The following is a 10,000-nucleotide window of genomic DNA, read 5'->3' on the forward strand; positions in this document are numbered from 1 at the left end:
CACCCCGAGGCCCCTCCACCCCCATCACCCTCCACCCTCATAAGAAAAGGAGAAAAACAAAGGGCTTCCTATTGCGTTCTGCAGGGGTGATTTCTCCACTTAAAGAGGACAGGGTCTCTTTGCGCCATGGGAACCTCCCTGTGTTTGGACTCTTTTGTACCTGATCAGAGAGAGAGAGCTTTTTGGGGGAGGGGTGCAGTCGTGTCCCTCTCCTCCCTTCCCCCATCTTTGAGGAGATGTTACCCCTCCTCTCCCTCTACAGGAGACAGGTTAATAAGGAGGTAGCACCCTCCCTGACCGTCCCCTCTCTAATTAAACCTGTTGGTCCAGTTGGATCCCTTCTTTGTGTCCAGTCGCAGAGCCGTCAGATAACACATGACTGACGAGCCTGGAAACTTCAGACAACTGAGCCTCCCTTTTGGATCGTTTGATGTCTCCCACCATCACCACACACCCTCCTTATCTTCCTCTTTTGTCTCACTCTCCTCATCCTCACCTGTCCCAGGTTGCTGTGATGTTGCCCACATTGCGTGAATGTTATCTGAATGTCTTTGTAACGTCTTCATGACACCTTTATAATGCCTTTACAACACTTCATGGTAACTTAGTAACTTATAATAATGTATTTGTGCCATCACATGTACTTATATACTACCGTTCAAAAGTTTGGTGTCACTTAGAAATGTCCTTGTTTTTGAAAGAAAAGCTCATTTTTCCATTAAAATAACATAAAATTGATCAGAAATGCAGTGTAGACATTGCTAATGTTGTAAATGACAATTGTGGAAAAAAGCTGGAAATGGCAGATTTTTTTATGGAATATCTACATAGGCGTACAGAGGCCCATTATCAGCAACCATCACTCCTGTGTTCCAATGGCACGTTATGTTAGCTAATCCAAACTTTTGAAAGGTGGTGTAGATCTTGGTGAAGAGCAACATACTGCAATAACAATAACAACCTAGTGACGTCGTTCTAGCATCTTTCCTCTCCTCTAACGCCTTAATAAAGTCCTGTGTTTCCAGCTGTGGGAGCCACAGCAGTTTACCCCATAGACCTAGTGAAGACCAGGATGCAGAACCAGAGGACCACAGGCTCCCTGGTGGAAGAGCTCATGTACAAGAACAGCTTGGACTGCTTCAAGAAGGTTCTGCGCTACGAAGGCTTCTTCGGCCTCTATAGAGGTCAGTACCAGACGGGATGTGTCCCAAATGGCACCCTATTCCCTATATAGTACACAGCTTTTAGCCAGAGTAGTGCACTATTTAGGATGTAGTGATAGGCTAATGATCATCACTACAGCTCTGGGTAGAGGTAGGCACAGATTTAGGATCAGCTTACCCTCATCTCAACCTAACCATATGAATTAAAACACAAATCTGACCTGAGATCAGCTTCGACTTCATCTCACTCCATCACAACAACAGATGGGGTTTAGAGGTGTGGTAGAAGAGAGGGGGAAGAGGAGAGGAGGGCGGGTCTGAGTTCACCTTCCCTCTGACCTGGCTTCTTTGAAGTGATTAAAGGTTGTCTCGAGAGTTTCAGGGGGACAATGCACGTCGCACGCAAAGGCCACATACCAGCAGAGCTCTGTCACAATGGTGGTGTGTGACTGCCCCAGCCAGACTTCAACTGGCATTAATATAATAAGTACCTGCACTCAGGGAGCGGGGGATGGAGGGACAGGGAGCGGGGGTTTTAGGAAGAGGGAGCGGGGGGTTTTGGACGAGGGAGCGGGGTTAGGAAGGAGAGAGAGCGAGAGGTAAGATGGGAGAGAGAGGGAGGGAGGGAGGGAGGGAGGGGGAGCGGAAGGTAGGAGGGAGAGGGAGGTGATGGGTGGAGGCAGAGGGAGTGGAGGAGAGCGGGAGGTAAGAGGGAGGGAGGGAGGGAGGGATGGTTGGGAGGAGGGAGGGGAGATAGGAAGGTTCTTGAACAACACACTATATCATATGATTTGAAAAGGGGGGGTGACTTTTGGAATTCTCTGAATGATGATTGACAGGTGAGTTCTCCCCTGAGGGTTCTAAGAGGAAGTGGGAATCCTTAGTGTCTGTCAGAGGACACCAAGCCTTTAGAGAGGTCTCTGACATTACAGACACACGGTCAGACAGACCTGGCTCCAAGGTGGTGGTACACTGACAGATTCCAGCTCTCTGTTCTCCACTCCTAGACATCATGTGACCAAACATCAAATGATGCAGTTGTATTTGAATGGCCATCCAGTCACCAAGTCACATGGTACAGTTCCACTACAAAACAAACTTAAATGAGGAAGACAATTTGAAAGACTCCAGAAGCAAACACATTTGCTTGTTATTAGTTTCTTGAATCTCATATATTGTTATTCGCAATTCCCCCATGAACATGTATCTACTGTGTAGTAAAGCGGGTTATGTTATATTAGCCACTGAGGAGAGTGTCATAAGCCAACTCAGGGGAACTTTCTGTTTTAATGTAATGAAGTTGAGCTTTTTCCTTCGCCTCCCCTGTTTCCCATTACTGAATAAGGTGAGCATTAGAATGGTGAGACAGACAGACCAGAACCAGAACACCACACACTGCAAACACTAGGATGATGTCATCATCTCGAGACGGGAACCCTTACGTAAACAACGCAGCAGCATGAGAAAGCAGTAAGCGTCTCTAACTACAACTGTGAGCTGTTATGGGCCATTTAATAATAATATAACTGGTGTGTGGTTCTCAGCCTGAGCCCTGCCACAAACACAACTAACGCTCCTGTTTCTGTTTGTGAGTTCCAGCCCAGCTGAAGCCATGCTAATCATTATGTTTGTGCTCCTGTGTCTGACTCTGTGTGGCCTGTTTTGGGCCCTGCGTTCACTACCCCCCTCCAACCTCTCCACTATTACGCTGAGATGGGTCATCCAACACACTCCAATCAGATTATTTGGTTTATTTTTATCTGGCTGGAAGTCTTGGGTTGTAATTTAGGACCGCATAAACTTTGGTTAGAGTGTTTTATGTCTTTTTTTGTATTCTGGGAAGGAGTTTCTATCACTTTGTTAGTCTTTTAAGACCCTGATGTCCCCACACCCCACATCAATAGTGTTATTTAGTGTCAGGGGGATCTGGCAGAATTGAATACAGCAGGGTATGTGTTTCATGTGGAGGGGGACTGTGCTGTGCTGTGCCGTGGTCTGCCAGTGTGTGTGTGTATGTGTGTCGTACTTCCTTGGCCCTTCTCTTTTCTAATCATGTTGTGTCCTAATGATAGGTCTGGTACCACAGCTACTGGGTGTGGCCCCGGAGAAAGCCATAAAGCTGACAGTAAGTGCCTTGTTTCTCTACATGGAGACCAGTTACCATGGAGCCCCTCACTGGGCCCTAGTTGAACATTTACCTCTAGTTTTTTTTTTTTTTTTACAGTACAGATTTGATGTGCATACTCACTCACTCACTCACTCACTCACTCACTCACTCACTCACTCACTCACTCACTCACTCACTCACTCACTCACTCACTCACTCACACACACACACACACACACACACCCCACCCCCCCCTCAATGTAACAAATCAAACCCCAATGTATCAAATCAAGCTTTATTTATACAGCACATTTCAAACATGAGGAGGCTGCCTCTCCATGCCTCTTGGTCCTATGCTTTGGGATAGTTAAAAGGCTGCCTCTCCATGCCTCTTGGTCCTAGGCTTTGGGATAGTTAAAAGGCTGCCTCTCCATGCCTCTTGTTTCTAGGCTTTGGGATAGTTAAAAGGCTGCCTCTCCATGCCTCTTGGTCCTAGGCTTTGGGATAGTTAAAAGGCTGCCTCTCCATGCCTCTTGTTTCTAGGCTTTGGGATAGTTAAAAGGCTGCCTCTCCATGCCTCTTGGTCCTAGGCTTTGGGATAGTTAAAAGGCTGCCTCTCCATGCCTCTTGTTTCTAGGCTTTGGGATAGTTAAAAGGCTGCCTCTCCATGCCTCTTGGTCCTAGGCTTTGGGATAGTTAAAAGGCTGCCTCTCCATGCCTCTTGGTCCTAGGCGTTGGGATAGTTAAAAGGCTGCCTCTCCATGCCTCTTGGTCCCAGGCTTTGGGATAGTTAAAAGGCTGCCTCTCCATGCCTCTTGGTCCTAGGCTTTGGGATAGTTAAAAGGCTGCCTCTCCATGCCTCTTGTTTCTAGGCTTTGGGATAGTTAAAGGCTGCCTCTCCATGCCTCTTGGTCCTAGGCTTTGGGATAGTTAAAAGGCTGCCTCTCCGTGCCTCTTGTTTCTAGGCTTTGGGATAGTTAAAAGGCTGCCTCTCCATGCCTCTTGGTCCTAGGCTTTGGGATAGTTAAAAGGCTGCCTCTCCATGCCTCTTGGTCCTAGGCGTTGGGATAGTTAAAAGGCTGCCTCTCCATGCCTCTTGGTCCCAGGCTTTGGGATAGTTAAAAGGCTGCCTCTCCATGCCTCTTGGTCCTAGGCTTTGGGATAGTTAAAAGGCTGCCTCTCCATGCCTCTTGTTTCTAGGCTTTGGGATAGTTAAAAGGCTGCCTCTCCATGCCTCTTGGTCCTAGGCTTTGGGATAGTTAAAAGGCTGCCTCTCCATGCCTCTTGTTTCTAGGCTTTGGGATAGTTAAAAGGCTGCCTCTCCATGCCTCTTGGTCCTAGGCTTTGGGATAGTTAAAAGGCTGCCTCTCCATGCCTCTTGGTCCTAGGCGTTGGGATAGTTAAAGGCTGCCTCTCCATGCCTCTTGGTCCCAGGCTTTGGGATAGTTAAAAGGCTGCCTCTCCATGCCTCTTGGTCCTAGGCTTTGGGATAGTTAAAAGGCTGCCTCTCCATGCCTCTTGTTTCTAGGCTTTGGGATAGTTAAAAGGCTGCCTCTCCATGCCTCTTGGTCCTAGGCTTTGGGATAGTTAAAAGGCTGCCTCTCCATGCCTCTTGTTTCTAGGCTTTGGGATAGTTAAAAGGCTGCCTCTCCATGCCTCTTGGTCTTAGGCTTTGGGATAGTTAAAAGGCTGCCTCTCCATGCCTCTTGGTCCTAGGCTTTGGGATAGTTAAAAGGCTGCCTCTCCATGCCTCTTGTTTCTAGGCTTTGGGATAGTTAAAAGGCTGCCTCTCCATGCCTCTTGTTTCTAGGCTTTGGGATAGTTAAAAGGCTGCCTCTCCATGCCTCTTGTTTCTAGGCTTTGGGATATTTAAAAAGTTGCCTCTCCATGCCTTTGGTTCTAGGCTTTGGGGTAGTTAAAAGGCTGCCTCTCCATGCCTCTTGTTTCTAGGCTTTGGGATAGTTAAAAGGCTGCCTCTCCATGCCTCTTGGTCCTAGGCTTTGGGATAGTTAAAAGGCTGCCTCTCCATGCCTTTGGTTCTAGGCTTTGGGATAGTTAAAAGGCTGTCTCTCCATGCCTCTTGTTTCTAGGCTTTGGGATAGTTAAAAGGCCAGTGCCAGAGGACCTGAGGGACCTACTGGGTACATAACGTAAAAGCATGTCTGACATGTATTGGGGTGAACAATCGTGTATTGATTTAAAAACCAATAGAATAATCTTAAAATGAATTCAAAAACGCACAGGCATCCAGTACAGAGACCTTACCTCATAATAACAAAGCAAAATCAAGTTTAGACATTTTTGCTCATTTATAAAAAAAACTTAAAAAACAGAAATACCTTATTTGCATAAATATTCAGAACCTTTCCTATGAGACTCGAAATTAAGCTCAGGTGCATCCTGTTTCCATTGATCATCCTTGAGATGTTGCTACAACTTGGAGTCCACCTGTGGTAAATTCAATTGATTTGACATGATTTGGAAAGGTACACACCTGTCTATATTAGGTCCCACAGTTGACAGTGCATGTCAGAGCAAAATTCAAAATAATTGTCCATAGAGCACCTTGACAGGATTGGGTACCAAAAAATGGGTACCAAAAAATGTCTGCAGCATCGAAGGCCCCCAAGAACATAGTGGCCTCCATTATTGTTAATTGGAATCAGTTTGGAACCACCAAGACTCTTCCTAGAGCTGGCCACCCAGCCAAACTGAGCAATCGGGGGAGAAGGCCCTTTTTCAGGGAGGTGACCAAGAATCGATGGTCACTCAGACAGAACCCCAGAGTTCCTCTGTGGAGATGGGAGAACCTTCCAGAAGGACAACCATCTCTGCAGCACTCCACCAATCAGGCAGAGTGGCCAGACGGAAGCCACTTCTCAGTAAAAGGCACACGACAGCCCGCTTGGAGTTTGCCAAAAGGCACCTAAAGAACTCTCAGACCATGAGAAACAAGATTCTCTGGTCTGATGAAACCAAGATTGAACTCTTTGGCTTAAATGCCAAGCATCACGACTGGAGGAAACCTGGCACCATCCCTCCATCAAAAAGTGAAGGCGTCTGAATTATTTTAGAATGCACTGTAACACCTAGTGTTTTATCTTTATTGCCCGTGAATTCAAATGTTTTTTCCAGATTCTCTCTCTGTGCTTTTGCTCCAACAATAAGTACCTCAGTCTTGTCTTGATTTGGCTGGAGGAAGTTGTGAGTCATCCAAGTATTTACATTGCTAATACAGTCTAATAATTATCAGTGGAGCTAAAACACTGTGGTGACACAGAAATGTAAAGTTGTATATCGTCTGCGTGAAAATCAATGCTGTGCGTTGTGATAATGCTACTAAGGGGTAATATACAGTGCCTTGCGAAAGTATTCGGCCCCCTTGAACTTTGCGACCTTTTGCCACATTTCAGGCTTCAAACATAAAGATATAAAACTGTATTTGTTTGTGAAGAATCAACAACAAGTGGGACACAATCATGAAGTGGAACGACATTTATTGGATATTTCAAACTTTTTTAACAATTCAAATACTGAAAAATTGGGCGTGCAAAATTATTCAGCCCCCTTAAGTTAATACTTTGTAGCGCCACCTTTTGCTGCGATTACAGCTGTAAGTCGCTTGGGGTATGTCTCTATCAGTTTTGCACATCGAGAGACTGACATTTTTTCCCATTCCTCCTTGCAAAACAGCTCGAGCTCAGTGAGGTTGGATGGAGAGCATTTGTGAACAGCAGTTTTCAGTTCTTTCCACAGATTCTCGATTGGATTCAGGTCTGGACTTTGACTTGGCCATTCTAACACCTGGATATGTTTATTTTTGAACCATTCCATTGTAGATTTTGCTTTATGTTTTGGATCATTGTCTTGTTGGAAGACAAATCTCCGTCCCAGTCTCAGGACTCCATCAGGTTTTCTTCCAGAATGGTCCTGTATTTGGCTCCATCCATCTTCCCATCAATTTTAACCATCTTCCCTGTCCCTGCTGAAGAAAAGCAGGCCCAAACCATGATGCTGCCACCACCATGTTTGACAGTGGGGATGGTGTGTTCAGGGTGATGAGCTGTGTTGCTTTTACGCCAAACATAACGTTTTGCATTGTTGCCAAAAAGTTAAATTTTGGTTTCATCTGACCAGAGCACCTTCTTCCACATGTTTGGTGTGTCTCCCAGGTGGCTTGTGGCAAACTTTAAACAACACTTTTTATGGATATCTTTAAGAAATGGCTTTCTTCTTGCCACTCTTCCATAAAGGCCAGATTTGTGCAATATACGACTGATTGTTGTCCTATGGACAGAGTCTCCCACCTCAGCTGTAGATCTCTGCAGTTCATCCAGAGTGATCATGGTCCTCTTGGCTGCATCTCTGATCAGTCTTCGCCTTGTATGAGCTGAAAGTTTAGAGGGAACGCCAGGTCTTGGTAGATTTGCAGTGGTCTGATACTCCTTCCATTTCAATATTATCGCTTGCACAGTGCTCCTTGGGATGTTTAAAGCTTGGGAAATCTTTTTGTATCCAAATCCGGCTTTAAACTTCTTCACAACAGTATCTCGGACCTGCCTGGTGTGTTCCTTGTTCTTCATGATGCTCTCTGCGCTTTTAACGGACCTCTGAGACTATCACAGTGCAGGTGCATTTATACGGAGACTTGATTACACACAGGTGGATTGTATTTATCATCATTAGTCATTTAGGTCAACATGGATCATTCAGAGATCCTCACTGAACTTCTGGAGAGAGTTTGCTGCACTGAAAGTAAAGGGGCTGAATAATTTTGCACGCGCAATTTTTCAGTTTTTGATTTGTTAAAAAAGTTTGAAATATCCAATAAATGTCGTTCCACTTCATGATTGTGTCCCACTTGTTGTTGATTCTTCACAAAAAAATACAGTTTTATATCTTTATGTTTGAAGCCTGAAATGTGGCAAAAGGTCGCAAAGTTCAAGGGGGCCGAATACTTTCGCAAGGCACTGTATATTAACTGAACAGTACTAGACCCAAAATCAAACCTTGTGGAACACCACGTGATATGTATTTTCTCTGAGTTATGTTCACCAAGGGTGACAAAAAACTCTCGACCGGTTAAATAGGTCCTAAACCAATTTAGACCTGGACCGGAGAGGCCAACCCACCTCTCCAGTTTGTCCAGAAGGACATCGTGGTCAACAGTGTCGAATGCAGCAGTTAAATCCAAGAGTACAAGGACAGAGAGCTAGATCTGTTTCAATCAGGATGCAAGATCGAAAAGTACTTAAAGTCTACCTCATGTGTGGTACATGTATTAGTAGTCTCACAGTGAAATGTTACTGTTACTACAATCACGTTACTAGTGGCCCTTTAGCTTACCAATATCCACTCCCGCTGTATAAGGTCTGCCTGTCTGTGTGTATGTCTGTGTCTTAATGTGTGTCTAATGCTTTAGTCTTCTCACCACAGGTGAATGACTTTATCAGAGGGAAGACCAGACAGAGAGATGGATCAATCCCTGTACCTGCTGAGATCCTGGCTGGTGCATGTGTGAGTCTCATCTTATTCATCAACCTCCATCAACACAGAGAGAGATGTACGGTAAACACTATATCAACCTCCATCAACACAGAGAGAGATGTACGGTAAACACTATATCAACCTCCATCAACACAGAGAGAGATGTACGGTAAACACTATATCAACCTCCATCAACACAGAGAGAGATGTACGGTAAACACTATATCAACCTCCATCAACACAGAGAGAGATGTACGGTAAACGCTATATCAACATAGAGGGATATATTAGAAAGCCATATATCCCTGTTGAAAGAAAGACATAAAGAGACTGCTACCTGAGACTGCCCCCCTCCCCACCTCCACCCCACTACACACAGCCTGTGTTTGTTCAGTGAGCTGTCACACACTGACCCCCCCACCTCATCCCTTTGGGTCTAGCTGTAGTGTCACCCCCTCAACCAATGAATAGAGAGAGGCCTTTCACCACGAGCCCGTTTGATGCCGGTCACTGAAGCAGAATATTTATGTCATTATGTGACCTGTATACAGCTCAATTAAGGTTATGACTTAAAGATGCACTATGCAGAAATCGTTCCGCCATTTCCTGGTTGCTAAAATTCTAATAGTTCGACCTAATTTCAGTTTATGTGACAAAACAAGCAAGTATAGTGTAGAGAATCATTGTACCATCGAAGCTGCTGTGAAATATATTTTCCATATCCAAAATTATACCATGGCATTGTGGAGTGAGGATGGATGGATTTTTCCTATTTTTCATCGTGAGCTGTTCTGACAGCTCCTTTCATCCTGTCTCAGCCCCTGGTGTTAGTGCTGGTGAGCCGTTCTCCTGTTATCACTCACACACACACACACACACACACACACACACACACACACACACATGCTCACAGAAAGACACACATGCATACACAGGAGCAAAGACTCAGACACGCAGGCATGCATACACACACCTACATGCACAAACACATAGACACAGACAGACATACACACACACACACACACACACACACGCACAAACACGCACAGAGACATATACACACAAACACAGAGACATACACACACACACACAGAGACATACACACACAGACACACACACACACAGAGACATACACAGAGAGACACACAAACACACAGACACATACACACACCCTGTTTAGGGAGACTTCAGCCACATCACATGAAGTCTGTTTATATGATTTGGAAGCTGTGAAAGTGTTGGT

General features: G+C 45.3%; 1 protein-coding gene across 1 annotated transcript in view; it reads left to right on the top strand.

Moving 5' to 3' along the window:
• The window catches only part of LOC115128819 (electrogenic aspartate/glutamate antiporter SLC25A13, mitochondrial), a 106,971-nt gene that overhangs the window by 69,194 nt on the left and 27,777 nt on the right, over positions 1-10,000 (top strand). Inside the window, 3 exon segments of the mRNA XM_065017970.1 lie at positions 1,026-1,184; positions 3,236-3,288; positions 8,707-8,787. Coding sequence (XP_064874042.1) covers positions 1,026-1,184; positions 3,236-3,288; positions 8,707-8,787 — 293 coding nt within the window.

The sequence above is a fragment of the Oncorhynchus nerka genome, linkage group LG4 (assembly GCF_034236695.1).
Source record: "Oncorhynchus nerka isolate Pitt River linkage group LG4, Oner_Uvic_2.0, whole genome shotgun sequence".
NCBI lineage: Eukaryota > Metazoa > Chordata > Actinopteri > Salmoniformes > Salmonidae > Oncorhynchus > Oncorhynchus nerka.